The 20,954-nt window shown below is 40.7% G+C and overlaps 1 protein-coding gene across 1 annotated transcript; it reads right to left on the bottom strand.

Moving 5' to 3' along the window:
* Positions 1-14,642: 14,642 nt before the first annotated feature.
* On the bottom strand, positions 14,643-18,511 carry LOC120738393 (mRNA decay activator protein ZFP36L1). Its single transcript, XM_040039599.1, has 2 exons — positions 18,180-18,511; positions 14,643-17,652 (listed from the first exon to the last, which is right to left on the bottom strand). Exon 2 carries the CDS (start codon positions 17,497-17,499, stop codon positions 16,429-16,431), a length of 1,071 nt encoding a protein of 356 aa, XP_039895533.1. The 5' UTR covers positions 17,500-17,652; positions 18,180-18,511; the 3' UTR covers positions 14,643-16,428.
* Between the last annotated feature and the right edge of the window lie 2,443 nt (positions 18,512-20,954).

Genomic DNA, 20,954 nt, shown 5'->3' with positions numbered 1-20,954 from the left:
GCTGGACTTTTGTCAAAGCTGGGAAGGCACCTAAAGAAAGCTCCAGCCGATCCACAAGAGAAGGACAACCGCTGTCCAAGCGAAAACCTGTAGTGATCCCGTACGTGTCAGGAGTATCGGAGCAGTTGAGACGCATTTTTTCTAAACACCAGGTCTCTGTGGCTTTTAAACCCCAAAACACGCTGCGCCAAAAATTGGTCCACCCCAAGGATCGGGTCCCACGACACAAACAGAGTAACATAGTGTACGCTGTTAAGTGCAGGAGGATTGCCAGGATTTATACATCGGGAAACCAAACAACCTCTGGCGAAGCGTTTGGCACAACACAGAAGAGCTACCTCGTCAGGCCAGGACTCTGCAGTCTATTCACACCTACAGGCCAGTGGACACTCTTTCAATGATGAGGATGTGCACATCCTCATCATTGAAAGAGTGTCATCATTTTAAGTGGGGGAACTTGCACAATCGGTGGCTGACTAAATACTTTTTTGCCCCACTGTATATATAGACACTTGTGTGTGTGTGTGTGTGTGAGATTTACATTGCTGTGCTTGAGAGCCACCATCTACTGGAACCAAATTCCCTGTATGTGTCTGCACATATACTTGGCCAATAAACACGATTCTGATTCTGATTCTGATTCAATGATGAGGATGTGCACATCCTGGACAGGGAGGAACGCTGGTTTGAGGGCGGAGTCAAGGAGGCCATTTACGTGAAAAGGGAAAGACCATCTCTGAATCGAGGAGGGGCCTAAGGGTACATCTGTCACCATCTTACAATGCTGTGATTGCAGCCATTCCCCAACTCTCTGTGAATGGTACTCATGGCCATTGATCAGTGGTCTTTGATCAGTGGTCTTTGATCAGTGGGATTTGGTCAGTGGTTGTTGATCAATGGTCATGAGAATTTGCATAATTAAGATTAAGGAACTGACCTCCCAGCCCATTGTTCCTTCAGTGTGTTGGTTTCAGTCATTATGCAAATGTACTGTTTATAAGATTTGGGGAAACCTGCAGTCAGCTGAGACTGAAGACGTCACCTGGATGAGTGACGAAATATTTCTCCCACAAAACGCTACGTCCAGATGAACACAATCAACTTTTGGAGGCAAATATAAATTGTCAATTTTAAAATCCTATGCACAAGTTTTGCAAACAACAAAGTTATTTGCAGCCATTTATCTTTTACCTTGATTTTTTAAATAACCATTTCAAACTATTTACAGAACAATCAGCTGTTCTGCATTCAACAAGATGCCACACACATGATTTGTGCCACTCCAAAAAAATAATTTCTGTTCACTATAAAGGAGAACATCACAGCCTGATACCTGCAGGTCTGACAGCAGGAGGTGTATCACTCCTGTTTCTACCTGGAGACAGCAGTCGCCTCATTGTTCTCACACACAACACAAAACTATCCACAACACTACAACACATTAACTACACACACCAAACACGCTAAACGTCACAAATCTCTCACATCTCAAAACTCGCTCTCTCTCTTTTTCTGCTGTCTCTCTCTCTCTCTCTCTCTCTCTCTCTCTGTCACTCCTAAAACTTCCCCTGTTTCTTGGGGGGGTTTTTGGTCATAAGCAGAGAGTGCTTGCTAGCGCTGTCCTTAGACAGTAAACGTGACGAAACTATTGAGGAATAACACGCGTATATATTGTTTATCATGACTCTGGTTTTACGTGGCCTATCAACACAATTTAAAAGCTGATATATATCACCTTGTTGCTTTGTCATCTTAAAGTGGTCATGTGATTGGCTTACCACGACTACTTTATTCTTCCTCAGTCAAACAGCAGCACTCATGCGATTGTTTTGCCCCCTTAGCTCCAGGTGTTGTGCTAGACAGTGATCATGATTACTGTCTGCGGGAGCGCGCAGCTGCTTAAGTAAATGTTTAACTACAGCCACCTTGAAGGCCTGTGGTACATAGCCGATTATTAGAGATAAGTTGATCATATTTAAGATTGAAGAATTAATTAATGGCAGGACTTCTTTGAGCAGTTTTGTGGGAATGGGGTCTAAAAGACACGTTGATGGTTTGGAGGAAGTAATTATTGAAGTTAACTCAGAAAGATCAATTAGAGAAAAAGAGTCTAAATGAATATCAATGGTACTAAAAGTAGCTGTAGATATTATCACATCTGTGGGATATTATTGGTAATTTTTTCTCAAATGATTAAAATTTTGCCTGTGAAGAAGTTCATGAAGTCATTACTAGTTAACGTTAAAGGGATGGTTGGCTCAAAAGAGCTCTGACTTTTTGTCTGCCTGGCTACAGTGCTGAAGAGAAACCTGGGGTTGTTCTTATTGTCTTCAATCCGTGATGAATAGTTGTTAATAAATATACTCTAAAACACTTCTTCAGTAAAGACTCAGAGAAGAGAAACACACAGAACTTCTTGCTAGCACTGAGGCTCGCCCTGAGAAACTGCCCCGGTCTTTATTTATACACTTCAGTGAGCGTTTGTTCCTTACATTGGAATGTGGAGGTGTGTGTGTGTGTGTGTGTGCGTGTGTGGGGTCAGAGTGTGGCCACATAAACGACTTCCCTTAACCTGCTGGTCTGGAAAATCCAACAGTTCATCTATATGTAAAAAAGCACTTAAACTAAAACTGACATAGCTACGTTAATCCCACCGTAAAACAATAAGACAAGGTACGACCTCTCTCATGCTCCTAGGATGTGGGGGTGAACACCCTAGAATGTTACAGACCTCCTAGGATGAGACATTCTTTCAATATGCCACCAACTATATACTTCTACACACAAATGATTACATGCAGCATTCTACCATATGCAAACTTATATCATTAAAAGATTATACTGACTACTAAGTACAATTTTCCTATTAAAGCTGTAGCGCCCAGATTACTTATGTAGTCAGCTACTTCCGTGCAACTGATATAAGATGCGGTAAGCTGAACACAGCTTCAACCGTCTGTTTGTTGAAAAATAGTAACTGTAACGGCGTTGTAACGTTAGGATGAGTAATTAGTTAGATTACATCCATTCATTCGCTTCCGCTTATCCTTTTCAGGGTCGCGGGGGGTGCTGGAGCCTATCCCAGCTGTCATAGGGCGAAAGGCGGGGTACACCCTGGACAGGTCGCCAGTCTGTCGCAGGGCTAACACATAGGGACAGACAACCATTCACACTCACATTCACTCGCACATTCACACCTAGTGGCAATTTGGATTATCCAATTAACCTATCCCCACAAGCTGCATGTCTTTGGACTGTGGGAGGAAGCTGGAGTACCCGGAGAGAACCCACGCAAACATGGGGAGAACATGCAAACTCCACACAGAAAGACCCCGGCCTGATGTTGGAATTGAACTCAGGACCTTCTTGCTGTGCGGCAACAGTGCTAACCACCGTGCCACCGTGCTGCCCTTAAAGTTGGCTCTCTCCAGTTAGATTACTTGTTACTGAAAAAAGTAACGCCGTTATTCCCATCACTGTTAATAACAAGTGTGTTTCAACAGAGAGGTCTGTTAATACATGTTGAGTGAGAAAGGTGACTGAAAAGGAAAAATTCAATGCATCATCCCCCAGCAGCCTACACCTACTGCAGCATAACTAAGGGAGGATTCAGGGTCACCTGATCCAGCCCTAACTATATGCTTTAGCACAAAGGAAAGTCTCCTGAATCCAAACTGGAAGCTTGTTCCACAGAAGAGGGGCCTGAAAACCCAAAGTAAAATCTGTTTTTACTAGATTTTAGTAATTTTATACATTTTTCCTGCCATTACCTATCACTAATAGGTGCCTTTGTTACATGATCCTTATCACATCGCTACCCTCAGCCAGCAAGATTGCATGCATTCGTTTCGCCAGCAGTAAAACTTCTTGTTCCAAGAAATGCAACTTATCTTGATCTTTATCAGTCTTTTGCTCTACTGCATGTTTGAAGGCTCTTTGGAAAGCCTTAGACTGTAGTGCATCACCTTTAAAAACAGGAATGTTCTTTGCTGGCAACTGAGCTGCTGCTGCTGTTTCACAAGTAACTCAGTGATTACAATCTGTTTGTGCATGATTAATAATATATCATCACTTCTGTTAACTTGAGCATTAAATCCACACTGTAAAAAAATCTGTAAAAATACAGTACAATGTACTGTATTACTTCCGTATTAGTCATTTACAGGTATTTTCCTGTATTTCTCAACTACTGCAATGCATTGTGGGAAAAAGAACCCCAAAAGGGGGGAAAGGTAAGAGCAAGGCAGCCATTACACTTGTTTCAGCTTTCATCAGGATTTTGCACTCTGGAGTTGGGGAAACTGCCTTCAAATTTCTGTGGTAAATATTAAAGCTCATGTTTTCTTTTATTAAAATAATGTTTTTCAAAAGACTAAACTATAGTTAACTTGTTTCTACTATCTCCAGATAAGTCAGGAATATTGAACTGACTCATTTTTAAAATAATTGTTTTTTAGGTTTAACATGACTTAAGCTTTCCTCTTTTGTTAATATTAAAATAATTTTTGCTATGATACCACATGGCTGGAACAGTTTTCATAAATACTATCCAGTCTTTAAGTCCGACATCATTAGCCATGTCTGGGCCCAAACTCGATGCAGGGTCTCACACTATACGACCGATGCTCTGATAAGACCTGAGTGCTCACACTGTGCGTCCATAACATGAAGTTTTATAAAAGCTCTCCCTCTTTCTCTGTCTTTCACTCACACAGACGCACGCACGCACGCACGTACGCACGCACACACACACACACACACCACCACCACCACCACCAACAACAACAACTTTGCTAAATTGCTAATAAAAAACATTAACCAGGCAGCTGCAATCGAGCAGCAAATATGTGGCGAGCAATGTTCCCTCTAATTTTTCATGTGTCTGAGCGAACACACAAACTCCCTGAGTGGCCCCTTGGACCACTATGAGCAACAGCAGACGTGTGCACTGTGGTCACGCCAGCATCCAATCCATCACATGTCACATGGTTTATTAAAATAATCAAATTACAGCATTTGCATTTAAAGTAGACTACTTTTAATTACGTGCTTTAGCCCACTTACAGTGAAAATTAAAAAAAATCTTGTTCATGACCTGTGTAGTATGTTAAATGGTAAATGGCCTGCATTTGTGTGTACATACACTATTGGAAGTAAAAATAACTTAGACTCCAATTTTGAAAACACGTGTTTAAAAACAAACAAACAGAGTTGTACAACTTTGTTTTGTTTTGTTTTTATAAAGCTCTGACTTGTATTATGAGTATGAGTCTGAGTCTGGGAGAGAGTCTGTAACTCTCTGTCTGCAAAATACAGTATATAATGACCAATGTTGGGTAATCAATTATATAGTTACTTCTTCAAAAACGTAACTGAGTTTTGCAAAAAACAAAGTTTTTTGCTGCTGTGTACCTAAAAATGCAGCCAAGGCAGTTTTTAAATAAACATTTTAAACTATTTACAGCACAATCAGCTGTTCTGCATCAAATTTGATGTCACACAAACTCTCATATCCCGATAGAAGACATTTCTCATCCCGATAATGATATATATCACAAAATAGTGCATTTTCTGTAAATTCTGTGAACCTTGGGCAGCTCGACTTGCATGAAGTGTTTTCAGCAGGGCATTGTGTAGCTGTTGAATGTTTTGAATGTTTAGGGGACCGGTTTACAGCATAATTTGCATTGTTCAGTTTCCTGGTCTGTGTAAGGCTTTTCATAACCAAATCATGTCCATGCTACAGAGTTTAGGAATTTAGTCCATGCTGCTCCTCGATAAGATCTTCAATTTGTTTGTCCTTCTGTTTGGAGCTAACTGGTTCTGCCTCATCCTCACTGGCCATACTGGTATTCTCTGTGCCTGCATCTACGTGGTGACTGTAAGCGCCATTTATAGTTCATGTTTTTATTTGAGGTAATTTGTTTGATGCATATTCTGAAATTTGATGTTTGAGAGTAATGTGTATCATTTCAGTTTATTCTGAAAAGTCTCAACAGGATCTTGAGCCACATGATGGTTTTACTGTTGTTGTTGCTAACGGCAACTGGTAAAAACAGTCCGTCCGTAGTGTGGTTATTTTAAACATAAGAGAAAGCGAGAACTTTAATAAATTAATATAGGCACTACAGTGACCATCAAAACGATTAAGAAATATTTCTGCAAACTGTATTTTGCGACACCACGAAACAAACAATAGTGTATAATATGAAATGATAGATGTTTTCATATCATCATCCGATATACATATATTGTCTTATTGCACAGCCCTAATTCTTTGTATATTTATTCATTTTTCTACCTTAAACATAAACAGTAGCAACAACAAACAAACTTTTTAAAACGTCCTTTTGTTTCTCTGTTTTTCCCTCAGAATAAATTCTGACTAGTCTCAATGGTTGAGATGGAGGAGCAAAACGGCAACATGTTAACCCCGACTGCTGAAGTTCCTGTATGAACTGAACAACTCAGAGGAAAAGCTGAGTGTATTTTATTCAAAGCTCAGATGGGACTTGATGGACTAACATGCAGGCTGCATTCAGGACTTTATCAAACTGGTATATGAAGAGTGGTAATGAGAAAGTGCACACACACAACGTGTCACTTTGTGCTTGCTCTTCCTCTAGCCTCTGTGTCGCTTTGTAGTCATTTGTCTTATTATTGTCTTATGTGTTGTGATTTAGGGCCTGTGCGCACAGGCAGATTTCTTTTTGCTTGGGACGTGATCTTGTTTTCAGAGGCTTCTCTAACATTTAATGGCTGTGATATTGTCACGGCGAGTGAGATGAGCCGTGTGGAAGTAATAAAGGAGGATCCAAACGCAGGCACTCGTAAAGGTGGTTTATTAAACACAAAATAAAAATAGACCGGAAAACAGAGAATGAACTAAACTATACTGGGAACAACTAACTACTGAACACGAACCTGAACATGAAGGAAGATAGACGATGGCATATGATGGTGACAGCAGGGAGAACACACGAATGGAACATGGTAGAAACACAGACGGACTAGCAACTACTACAGCTGAAGACACGACTTAAATACACTCAGAGAAACACAGGGAGATTACACACAGGTGGGGACACAGCTGGGAGTAATTAACAAGACGAGACAAGGGAGGTAAACTGAACACACCCACATGAGACGCAGACCTTCACAATAAAACAGGAACAAGACATCAAAGATGCAGACCAGACACAGAACTAAACCCACACAAAACATGAGAACACAAACCCTGTGAACAAAACCCTAAACCAGAACCACAGTAATATAATCTATTGTAAATAATCAAAATCCCAGAGAACCCCAAAACACTCTATAATGCAAAAATAAACCTCCAAAAAAAACCAACTTAAAATGCTGGGTCGAACCGACCCAGAACCGTGACAGATATATGTCAAACTTTTTCCTCTATTTTAACAGCTAAGAGCATTTAGACACAGCAGGAAAAAAGGTGTGCACTGAGGATTTTGAACTATGATGTTTAAGTGTTGTCACTGCTGAGGATTTTTGGACACAGCTCCTTATTCACTTAGCTGCTGTTTGCAGTTTAAGTCTTCATCCAAACAAGCTCTCCTAATTGTATTTTGCTCCTTACTGTCTTTGAAAAGAAAGAGCTGACAAAACAAGTCTAGTAAATGCACTTTTATCTTTAAGTTTGGTATAGTCATCTGTCTTAAGCTGTTTTGTGTTTTATTTATCATATCGGGGAAAAGTCCTGTCGGCCCTGTGCTGAGAGGGCTGTGCTCATCCTGTTCTAATAAACCCGAATTTCAGGAACACCTTCTTTAGATCTGTTCAGTTTCATTCATGTAGCACCACTTAAACAGTCAACAAATCCTGACTCAATGTCTGTTATATTGTAAGGACGAATGTTCGCACAAATGTGAATTGCATTCACTTCATTGATGAAGTGAATGCAATTCAGTAATCAAAGGTGAGTGGCTTTAACGGACTACATAGGTGTTGATGGCCCGGATCTTGTTCTTACCGTTCAGCTGACTTCTCAGGACACTCCTGACCCTCTGCAGGTACTTGGTGGTTGCAGCTTTTCTAGTGACCTCTTCATGGTTCCCATTTGCCTGTGGGATCCCCAGGAGTAGTAATATAATGGCACTTTTTTTGAGGGTCTGCTGAATTGTTTTTAATGGCACTTTTTGATGAACAGCAGATGATTAATTCCTCTTTATTGGAGAAAGTGTCCCTAAGCTATTGCTGCTCATACTTACTGAGTTCCCTAGCTACTTCTTTACTATGTCAGTAAACTTTTTGAAAAGGAAGGTGTTGTAGATTTAAAGAAACATCTTAATTGAAGCAAAGGCAAAAAAATTGGAATGAATTTTATGTGACTGTTCATATTAAAGCCAACAACAAGTGAAAATCCAAAAAACCGGCTCCAATCCTTTGTATTAATGATCTCCCCCCTCTGTGTGTGTGTGTGTGAGTGTGTGTGTGCCCTCACAGAAGGAAGGTCACAGCAGGAGCTTTTCTCAAACGCATTTCCAATCAGTTTATTTTTTACAAGAAGTGTAGCTCACACAATGGTATAAATGTATTCTTTGCGGTACTTTAAAATTATGAAACTCTAAAGATTTTGAGTTCAGGCACATTGTGAATCAAGGATCTAAATATTTGTGTCACAATGATTTCTATAAAAGCATTTTGTTTATGGGGATAATGCGACAAATCTTTTGTGGGTCCTATTAATGATCAATGGTAATTGAAGAGGAAGCTTGAACCCTGGCTCAGGACATTTTCATGACAAGTGACAGCGCAGACATCTGCTAACGAGAGAACATGTTTTATCATCATAAAGACTGTGATATGAAGCATCGTTAAAGTGTCACTTCAGTAATGTTGACTCATGTTTTTAATAGGTGACTTTAAAACACCAAACTCTAATTTCTGTGGTTTATTTTAAGTTTACAGAATATAACATGTGGTAAGACGACGAGTTTTACTTCTCACCGTCCGTGTTATGTGTATCTATTTATCATGTGTGCTACTTTGCTCTACGGACTGTAAAATGTTTCACTGTGTTCATGAAATAAACCAGACTTTCACCGTCTGCATCTTTTACTGTTTTTCTGCTTTTGTTCACTCCAAGTTTGACAAACCTACAGATATCCAGAGTTAACTCACTAACAATGTGGAGCAGTCTCAGTGTATTTAGCTGCTTTTTCCCTGAACACAACCAACTGAGAGAAACGCTTGTAGTCCTCACTTTGGTCATTTTGAATGCAGAAGGAGATTTGTTCCATAGACACCTTATACTAGTGTTTCCTGCACTACTATGTTCTATTTAAATCCAGATTCCTTTTATAGTTTGCAGTGAAATTTGTTAAACCGTTGCTTAATGGGACAGAAGTACAAGTCACTCTTTACTAACACATTTGTAGATGAGTTTATTGCTGAACGACACAGCTAGTCTCACACACTCTTTAGGTTTTTCAAGTTTTGTGTGTAATGGTTTAGTCTATCAGACATTACCCTTTTCTCCCCAGTATCACAACAGTATGACTCCCAAAGTACAGATCAGTAAACAACCTATGATTCTAAAGCCAGAACAGAAAGATACAGTTGGAAGATGAATGATTGCGTTTTTATGACGCACACACAGAGGATCCCCAACTCCCTCATATAATTTTGTACCTCACTAAAGCGTACACTAGATGGCACTGCCTCCCTACATCTCATCCAGTAAGTCTCTCCATTTCACTTTTGCAGACTTGAATGTGGAAATTAAGTATCTGCTGCCAGCTGCCCTTTCTTCATTTTAAAACACTACCAACAAAGATAACCATGGAAACCTTGAGATATATGATTTGTAATTCAGGACATTTTTTTTGTCTCGTGAATGCTGTTGTAGCTGTAGAGTTTAAGAATAGTAAATGAATCCTAATTCCCGATTTCAAGCTCAGTATGTTTACCACACTATAGGTACAGGTTTGATATTTGTTGGCTAAAATGATTTGTATTAAAATGCATTCACCAAAATATCTGTACTGTTAGTAATGCCTACAGATACTGACAGCTCCTAACATCTTGAAAAATGCAAGAGGACCTGTAGAGGGAGCTGCCAAAACACTCTTCTAGCTTAATGTTGTGAGTGTTGAGTTTATGTCTACGGGTAGAAATGAGTACTTGCTTCGAACATGTTCACTTAGTCGTCATTTATTAGGCACATACAGCTAAAATTAATAGAATCCTACTAAAGATGTTGTTTGTGATGCATTTAAACTACTGAGTACTTGAGGAGGCTGTTCCAAAGTTTCCAATGTGCAACTTAGTAAAAACTGGACAGTCCTGTAACTCTGAATCTTGGGGCCACTTAAAGCTGTTGGCCCACTGACCAGAGTGTGCCAGGTCTAACGGATAACCCGGGGCCAGCATTCAAGCATTTCTAAGTAAGCAGTAAAACTTTGCTTCTTCTCTGTGGAGGTCATGTGTGAGGAGGTATAACACAAACAAACAGAAACAGGAACACTAGAGGATCGATTTCTCCGTTTGAGTCTGACTCTGAACTTTGACATGCTTGGGGTTATAAAGGAACGTGGACACTAAAGCAGTGACCTTTTATTTGTCCTTCTTATTTTCAGTGCCGTGGATTTCAGCATGTTTTGGTCGAACTTTTAGGGAAACTTTTGTTTAATATACTGAAAAGTCACAAATGCTATAAAAACACTTTTTGTTGTGTTTATTAAAGCTAATAGCTAGAAATGTTCCTCAGAGGTTTTGCATCTTAAATACTACTACTTAAGGATTTTTTGTTACAGAGGTACGAATCAGATGGAATCAAGGCAGGGCAACTGAAACAGGCTGCATGCCGGTTGTCATCATTTCTTTAGGGATTAATAAAGTATTTTGATTCTGATTCTGCAGAGGCTTCGAAATATAGGGACTCTGGGGGTGAAAAATTGGAACTGGAATTGATGTGTGTTAAGTTTGTAGTCTGCAATCTTTTGAGTCTGAGAGTGAGTGAGAGAGAGAGAGAGAGAGTGAAAGAGAGAGAGAGAGAGAGAGAGAGAGAGGGGGGTAGTGATGGGTCACAAGGGCTGATTTTTTTTGTCCAGCCCTGACTGCATTTTGTGATGAAAAAATGATCATAACACAAATGGATGAAATAGTTGATTATTCTAAATATCTAACAGCCTACAACTTATGAATGGAAAAAGAATACTCATTAAAGACACCAGGAAGTCTTCCAGTGGCCAGTTTAGCAACAGCTTTTTACAGACTTGTTTTATGCCACATGAAATACAGTGTTAATTGTATCTTTTTACTATATCGCTTTTTTTTTTATCATATAGAAGTTATATTAAATCCAGTTTTTATGAGTTCAAGGAAACTTTCCCGTTTTAGAAGATAAATAGTGGACAGACAAACATCTTTAATGACAATGTGCCACTAGCTTCTAAAGACAGTGAAAATGTAAAGCCTGCAGAATTGCATTTGTCACAGCTTTACAGGGTTACTACTACTACTACACGTGCAGTCTAAGTAAATACCGAGAACCATCGTCAACATACATTTCTCAGTGTTATGAAAGCACTTTAGTAACTGGTGTTTAAATGTCAGGTCTCAAGCAACTGAAGCAACATGACTTAAGCAAATCTACCTCCCACATGGATTTTTGACTTGAGCCATTTGTTTGCTTAATGAGACTCTCAGTTCCTCTGAAATCACAGTCCAGTTCAAGCAGCCAAATAACATTCTTAACTTAAAAATACACAGTTGTGCCTCAGCATCACAGGTGAAACGTATTTATGCTTCTAAGTTATCTAAGTTTGCTGTTTAATTTTTGTGAGCATTTCAGGGTATTTGATGAGAGCCATCTGCTTATTAGGACACCTCCTTGAAACAGCCCAAGCCCATCCATTCCCTCCTAAGCTCCCCCGTTAACCAATAATTCTTCTTTTTCTCTCTAAGCTCAGCACAAACCCTTCCCTGCTGCTGAATTCTCCCAAATCACTTTATCCACCCATATCTGTCCACACACAGGGAAGCCACCCCTCACCCTCGCTCCCAGGCTGATTCCAGTTTATTCCCATTCAGCTGCATTAGCATACAGATGTTAGACTGAAAACGGAAAGCAGGGACACACAAAGGGGCTTCGTGGCCAGGAGGGGCGGGAGGGATTGAGGGGCTGCACAGGGATGGCCCTTGGCCTTTTTAAGGTCTTGCAGATACACACACACACACACACACACACACACACACACACACACACACACACACACACACACACACACAGCCATGGGTATTGAATGGTAAGTAGCCCTGGGGGTTGTGGGAGCCTGCTCCTGCCTCACTTTACTGTTATTCATTTACCAGAGGGAAATCCTCAGCCAGCCCACTGCTGAATGCCCACACACACACACACACACACACACACACACACACACACACACACACACACACACACACACACACACACACACACACACATGCAGAGAGAGAAATCATAAGAAAATATCCAATATACGATTATTTTTTACCCTGCCAATGTCCCACATGTGAATGTGACTAGGCTGAGAATGTGAGCGGGAATAATGAAAAGAAGAACCAATTTTTTTTTAACTTGGACTGAGATTGCATGTTTAATTCTACCAGGTGATTCAGGTGTAGCAGCAGGTTCTGTGGTTTAAGCTGCAATAATGCACCAGAATGACTCAAGTCCGTCTGAAAGGACAGAGTTGAGTGTTTCCACTTAAAAGATGACAACGATAAATATGTGGAAATGAAGTATCACCAACACACCGTGCTTTTCAAATATGAACACAATCACAAATCAGGCCCTGTTGAGCCTGTCAGGTGTGTTTTCATTTCTGGAAGTATTTGTAGGCTGCAGGACACACGATGCCCAGTTTTCTGGACAGTTATGATCTCTATTCTCAAATGGGCTCAGTCTATCATCACACTAAATTTGTGTGATCTGGCAGGCTAATACCCTTTGAATGCTCAGTATCACACAGTTACAGTTATGCTCTTACATAGGGCTCAGCTGGAAAATGTAAAGTAAGCGCTGGAGCTGCAGTGCATATGCAAAGTTTTATCTGGAACAAAGTTCTTCTATAAACTACTTCTGCCACTCTGGAGCCATGCAGACAATGTCTGTGAGACAGCTTTTTTAAATGCTCAAAAAGATAAATAAAACTGCTGTTTTTGTACGTTACATACACAACGTTTCACACTTCTAGCCTCATTAGCATCTCAGTCCAGAGTGTCAATGTGATCACTATTTAACTCTTAGAATTAGAGGAAGATTAAATAACTTCCATCAAATCTGTCACTGATTTCTATTTAGGATCAGTCGAGTGCCATGTGTCATCAGCACTCGTGTTTCATTCACTGTTTGGTAACTTTTACTATCAAAACTACTTGGTTAGTGTTACGAAACACTAGATAGACATTTTACAAAATTCGCCATATTGTGCATGAAAAGTTCAACCCTGTCTACAGTGATCATTAAAATATGGGATTGTTAAAAATAAAATAAAATATTATTAAAATATTATTATTTTTTTTTTTATCATCAAAATGTGGCCATTTGTGCCTTTAATATTAACCATAGGTTATAATAACAGCTTGTACGAAGAACATATGAGGTCCGGGGCAGCACGATGTTGTGCAGGGAAAAAAGAAGTATGTAATCATCTCATTAAAAATGGATCAGTATTGATTTTTTTCTGTATATTTTGGTTTATTGTTTTGAATTCAGGCATTTTTTCCCTACAGTAATAGTTTAATACACACACATATATACAGAGTGAGAGAGGGAGAGAGAAAGAGAGAGAGGGGAGGACCTCAACTTCTGCTCCACTTTGTGTGAATAGATGGAAATCAGTCACAAGTATCTCAGTGCCCCATTGTGTTCTGGGAAGTCTTTGTTCGAGCATCTGTTGCCCAAACATTCTCCCCAGTGTCACTCACTCTAAATTGGTCTGTTCAGACGAGTTGCAACAAAACTCACTCCCCTTCCCACAGAACGCACTCCCACACATAAACACGCACACAGAGGGGAGGGCTGGGAGATTCCCTAAACACAAGTAGGAGAAAGAGTTAATCTTTGTTCCTTTTGTTTGTGAATGAAACACAGATGATTGTAAAAGCTCTAAAAACAGTGGCAGGATCTTAAAGTGATGCTCGTGGGAAAGCTTTGCCCAAAAACGAACATTTGAGTTATTGATTTCCTGCTCAACATGTGCTTTTATTTTTGCCATTGCCTTTAACTCAGGAGGAATTTCTCCTCAGTTGCTCAAATTTTATGCAGAAAAACAAACACTGAAGGTGTAAGCCTTTTTCCAGTTGCTTCTTCTGAGTGTTATTCAGCACTAAAGCTCTTTAATATTTGCATCACCTGTTTTTATGTTTGAATATAAAGATGGGAAAAGGGATTAAAAAACTAAAGTTTTTTTTTTTTGTTGTGATTGATGTATGGATGTGAGAATTCTACTGGAAATGTTGGTGAAGTGAAGTAAGAGTTTACGTGTTTATGTGGGAGAAAGGTTAATGGGCTACTTTTTGCTTTTTGTAATCATAGTTTACATATTAAATAATTGACCTAATTCTTAGATTCTGACCTTAAGAAGGTATGGTAACAAAAGGAAACAAGTGTAATGAAATTCAAGATAGAATTCTTATTTTTTCAAGGACTTTTATTTTGAAATAAAGGTGGACATATATATTAAGATAAAGAGCTAGCATATCAACATAACCCATGGAATGTAAACAATAGATGCACTTAAATTATGTAAATCAAAACACGCATTATCCAACAACACAATATAGGTTCTGCTTTGAAAATCAAAATAAATAAGACTTTAAGTTAAAAGTTACAAAAACAGCTCGCTGTCAAGCCAGCAACAAGCTACAGCAACAAGCTACAGCAACAAGAAGCCTCTCTGGACTCGTCAGGACAGGTCAGAGAATTTTCATGAACAAAAAAAAAATTAAAATCTGGCCTAAATTTTATTTGAACTCGCGTGATTTCACCTGCCGCTCAGAGACTTGGCAAGCTAGCGTGCAACAGAGGTCGACCAAACACATTGTCATTAAACCAACTCGGATAGATTAAAGTCAACTATAAAACAAACTATAAAAAATTTTGACCACGAGACACAACGGTCCTGACGTGCAGGACATCACCGCACTTTTCACACATTACAAAAGATGTTTTCGTTCTCTTGGTGGTTTTGGTGTATCTCATAATGTACCGACATTTTTATTTGCCACTGCTGGCTCACATCAAAGTCTTGTTTTGCTTTATGTTTAACAGGATTTATCAGTTGAAGAAAATGTTACGTGGATCAGGACGTGAGGCTTAACGGAGAGGAGAGTAGACTCGCTGTGCGCTCACACCGACACCAAATAGCAGAGGATGCTGGAGAAGGCACTGCACTGCTTGTGGCGTGAAAGCTCAGCGAGTCTTGATTTCTGTCAGGCCTATAAGCCAGTAAGGCAACATAAATACAGAATGCCAAAATGTTTCACGTCCTCCTTCCCTCTCCTCTCCGCAAGCCTTCTTAAAGCTACTGGAAAGTGTAAAACCAAGCAGATGGACAAAATGAATGCATAAGTAAAGCATAATTTCTCAGGCATTATTAAGAATGCATAAACACAATCACAAAGCAAACATGACACGAACAATAAATCGTACACAAAGCAATAAATATGGCTAAAAAAAAGTGTTAGGCTATAGTAATAATTATAACACTGTGTATCACCTGCCGTGGCTAGCAGTACTAGTAGGTTAGGAGAACTCTAACTTTGGTAACTAGAGTCAGTGGGATGCCTACACCTGGGCTAGATTTTGTTGCTAAAGCATTTAAAGTAGCTGACATACAATCAATTGATCAGTCAGTGGCAGCATACAGTTATTCAACCGTCTTGGACAAGAAGCTGGAAAGAATTACAGTTAAACTGCCCAAAATATGACTGGAGAAGTGCTGTAGGCTTGCATTGTTGAAACTGACCTGCAAATAAACCCAACAGTACAGAGCGAACAGCACTAATGTTAAATTCCTTCATAAATAAGGGTACAGGGAATTCTCACACAGAACTCCCCTCTGAGCAGGAACAGCACAAGGATGAATGCTGAGCTGAGTGAAGAACCCTCAGAGTAGTCCCTAAAAATGGGTATACAACAGTATACAGCAGTAACAACGGCATGAAAAACAAGCTTAAGAAAAGAAAAAAAAAGGAAAAGTCAGCTTAAACTGGACGAACACTGAGCAGCGCTACAACTGCTTGGATGAAAAATGCAATATGCACAAAGATAGGTACTCTGCTGGATTTAAGAGGGAACAGAAAACCCAATGTCTTAATTCTTTGTGAAAAGACCAACATCATATACTGGCCACATAGAGTTAAAACTATTAGACTATATATCCCTGATTAAATTCAGCCCTACAGTAAAACCCTTCCCTACTCGTCTGAAATAGAAAGGCGGCTGAAGATGGGTAGTCGTCGGCCCTCGAAGCTCGGTGACTCAGTGCCACTGGAGGAAGAGCTGAGGGAGCAGGAGGATGTGTAGCCCTCTTCAGAGAGGGAGTCAGCTGAGGAGCAGCGCTGAAGGCTGGGACAGGCATTCAGGGAGGCTGGAGGCTGTTGGGGGAGCAGGTAAGGGAGGCTTTTGGGTGTGAAAGTTGAGGTGGGACACCGGGCGCTGACAGAATCGGTCACGGCGAAGAAGCGCAGAGCTGAATCACCGCTGTCACCAGCCAGGTCACCGATGCCAGAGAAGGGGAAGGGGTAATGCTTCAGTGGGCCGGGTTCGGGAAAGAGAGGGGAAAGGAGCTCAGGGCTTCCTACGGAGGACGGAGGAGGAGAGACAGAGGAGGCCCTGGTGAAAAGGAAGGAGCAAGGCTGTGACTCCTTTACTGGCTGGAAGGTCTGCGGAGAGGAGGAGAAGCCTGCGAAGCTGAGGCTGTGGCGCAGCAGAGGAGGCCTGAGCTTCTGCTTCTGTGGAGACGCAGCAGCATTGCCGGCATTGAGCTCATCCGCGTTGTGAATGAAGTGGCAGCGGGCACCGTACGGACAGAAGCCTATGGTGTGGAACGTGCGGCAGGGCTCTGTCTTATATTTGGGATGGCGGTTGAGGCCTCTCAGCTCGTCCATGCCGTGAGCAAACTGGCACTTGGCGCCGTACTTGCAGGCCCCGCTTTCTTCATATGTGCGGCACAGTTCCGTCTTGTATCGAGTGGAGATGTGTGGTGGTGGTGGTGGTGGAGGCGGCGTGGGTCTGGAGGAAGAGGAGGAAGCAGCTGAGGAGATGGAGGTGTTACTGATGCATAGGCCAGGTGGGGGGAGTAGCAGTGGTGGGGACAAGTTGGCTGCTTTGTCCTCTCTCCCTCCCAAACTGTTGCCCTCGATCATGCTGACTGAGCGGTCAACTCTGAAGGGGATGTGGCTGAGCGAGGAGCGGGGAAGCTGACCCTCCCTGCTCCACTGCTGGTTGGAGGTCACATTTAGGCCCCAACAGGCTGACTCGGTCATCTCACAACTGCTGCTGTTGAACTTGGAGTTTGGGAGGGTCACAGGGCAGAGAGAGTGACGTCGCTGGAAGCCGAGCACCCTTTGACTGTGCTGCTGCCGTTGCTGCTGGGAGCTGGTAGACGAGCCATCTGTCGCCTCCAGGCTGCGGAAATTCTGCTGCACAAAAGGAGAGAGGAGAAGAATAGATGAGTGCCGTGCATTCCTGGAGCGCTGGAGCGGGGCTTGCAGGGCCAAGGCGAGCTGAAAGGAGATTTTAGAGTTGCAGCTAAAGCCAGAGGTCTTATGAATTGGATTTGCTCAAACATCTCTAAAGTTGCACAAAAAAATAATTTAAAAATAACACATAATTTAAAAGAAACAGCAAACAGCCTGTTTTCCTGTTACTGTTTCATTAAATAACATTTAAAAATTGCAAAAAAAAAATATTAAATGAAGCCCCCAAAATCTGAAAAAGTTAACACGTGACACTGTAAAGTTACAACATAACAACAACTAAAGATTGAACAGCTTTTAACACCATCTGAATCTGAATTTTCTACAAAATATTAAAGTTTAAACCACACTCATATAATTTTAGCATTCAACACGTGGTTTTTACGACAATAAATGGCTAATCTCCTATTCAATCATTAGGCAAACGACTTGGCATGCTGTACAATATAAAAGAACGTCTCTCTCACCTTGCGATCTCTCCAGGAAAGGTGTTAGAAAGTCTGAGGGCATGGTTAGCTCCACCGTCCTCACCGAGTCAATGAGCTGTTGTCTGATCTCACAAGGATATTAAGCACAGAAGTTTTTGGGGTCCAAAGAGAAGGAAAAACAATTCTGAAAAAGCTCAGGAGTAAAATTAAAAAAAAATGTTTTGGGGGAAGGAAAAGGAAAAACAAAAGTAGCCCAGTCTGTTGTGAAGGAGACAAGAAGTTTGGGAAAAGAGCAAAGTGTCCCCAGGAGGAAAGTCACTCAACCATCTGTTGGAATCTCCTTAAATAGTTGGGGAAACCCACCCACCTCCTGCCTGTGTGCTTCAGGGGGCGGGCAGGGAGGGGTGTGTGTGTGTTAATGTGCGTTAATGTGTGTGTGTGTTTGGGGGGAGGGGGTCCTGAATTGTAATGGGCAGGGAGGGCTCGGAGAGAGGAGGAGGGAGCTGAATGAAGCTACTTTTCTACCCATTCATTACCAAATCCTTAAAAGAGGATTTTTTTTTTGGGAGGGGGGGGCAGGCTCTCATTTTGTTTAGGATCAATACAGCTGAGGAGTTAATGATAAACAACTTATTGTCATAAGGGGAAAATATGAAAAAAGTATATCCGTATTCCCCCCGACAGAGGCAATCAGCCTGAAAATGAGCGATGCTATTTATTTATCCAAGAAGTTTTTATACATCCGTTCTTCCGAAATGATGATACAATTTATTTGATAATTTAAAATTTTATTTATTGTTTAGCTACTGCATTCAAATAAAAATTCATATGGATTCTGGGTCTAAGTTGACAATAGATTAAAAAACATTGTTAAAAAATGAATCATAGTTACTTTCACATTAGCAGGTTGTCCATGAATGAATGTTCTGTCACAATAAAACATTAATAATGGCCTGGGATTTGTTTATGAGCCTGATTTAAGCCTATAAGACCTCTTAGTAATTTTCATTATTTTATTTTATTTTTTTAATTTTTCCTTTCTGGTTTAGATTTGATCTCGTAAAACACCTTTCTTGACTGGTATGCTTGAAGTATGCTATATTCCCTTTATACTTAAGAAGAACATTCAGGTAAAACTGAGTTGAGCGATCTCACATTAGCTTCCGTTTCATGGCCTTTGTGTGTGGGGTCTGGATGTCTCCCATATGTCCCTTTCGTCTGTCTCTGAGTCTAAATTTCATTTATGTTGAATCCAAAATACCCACAGGTGTAAACTGAGTTTGAAGACGTCAGAAAAACAAAACAGCCAGTCCCTTGTGAACCACACCCAGTTTTGTGAGTAGTTTAAGTTGTTCAAAGATATCCCAGAGGTGTTACTGCTCAGTCATTTCAGGTTTTTCCAGAAAAAAAAAAGAAAGAACAAAATAAAACAAAAGAAATTGATTGGACCAAATGTTGCCACCATCACTGAGCTTTTCATCAGTTTCAACTGCCAAAATGTACTCTGTCAGTTACTGTTACGTCTGTGGCTTCACATTTATGAGAGATAAGAAGTCGTCCTTACATCTGGGTCAGTGGTGAGTTTTCATCTTCACAGATACTGTTGCTGTGCTGCTGCACTGTAGCACTGTGGACACTGCAGGCACATTTCAGGCAGCGTTAGTGTCGTTGTCGGCCTGCGTGGTTGTAGAGTGCAAAGGGTTTAAAAGCCACGCAGGAAGGGTGTGACAGAATTTCAAATGGGTGATAATGGTGCAGATTTTTAAACAATTGTTTGGGGGAATTATTCATCTACAGGCCTATTCATGTTTACAGCTTGAAAAGGGCTGTAGATGACTGAGGCACAGATGAAAAGGCAGGTCAGTGTTCAGGCCATAAAAACAGCTTAAAGACTGAGTGAAATACCTGAATGGTGAGTTTGACGATTGTGCTGCATGAAAATGCAAATGTCCTCTGGAGCTCTCATTAGCCTGTTTGCAACCTTTTTTCTATATGCAGTAATCGCTAACTAGTAATCATCACACGTGTTGCCTCCTGTAGAGTCTTTCCAGGCAGCTCTGTCGCCTCAATCACAAAGAGTATTTCCAGTTATGCAAATGCATCTGAACCAGATTATTTCCTCTGTTTTCCACTTCTGTTTAAAGACAAGTGTGAAAAGTATCCCCACTTGATTTTACTGGAACACCAAAGCTCACATATAAAAATGGCTTAAGAAAAAAGAACTACAATTACCAAAGTGCATTAAAGTAAGAAACTTCCATTTGCTTGGCCATACATGTGAGTCAGGTAAAGACTGTGCTTTGAAATCCTAGGATACATCCTTGATTCGATTTTCAGAATATAAGGACCAATGCATTTACAGTCTTTATTGCTCAGAAGTGGAAATTATGGTCAGTTTGTGTGGGTCTACGGATTGAGAGGTTGTGGGTAACATACGCATACATAACTACATGCATTTCTCAAAAGAAAGCATGGAAGTTTAGAACATAAATGAAAAAAAGTGCATTTTCTTAAGCTTTGTTGTTGTTTGTGGCTTTAAGATCTGAGTGACAGTTACAAACACAAACTGTAAAGAAAACACGTCTTATCACAACGCCTCGCCAATACAGTACGTTACTGTAGCAAGCGTGTGTGTGTGCGTGTGTGTGTGTGCGTGTGTGTTCAGGAGTAAAACTGTAATTCAGTGTGGTTTCCTCCCTGTGGTCATCAGGTTAGGTAAGACTTTCGTTATGCCTTTCCCCCCTTACACCCCCCTCGCCCCCATTTTTTCAGATCAGTACATGAATCTGTTGCCTCTCCTTATTTTCCTCTCTC

This window comes from Simochromis diagramma, unplaced genomic scaffold (genome assembly GCF_900408965.1).
Source record: "Simochromis diagramma unplaced genomic scaffold, fSimDia1.1 OVJJ01000031.1, whole genome shotgun sequence".
In the NCBI taxonomy this organism is placed as follows: domain Eukaryota; kingdom Metazoa; phylum Chordata; class Actinopteri; order Cichliformes; family Cichlidae; genus Simochromis; species Simochromis diagramma.
Note: the sequence above shows the minus strand (reverse complement) of the source record. Positions and strands in the feature narration are given on the sequence as shown.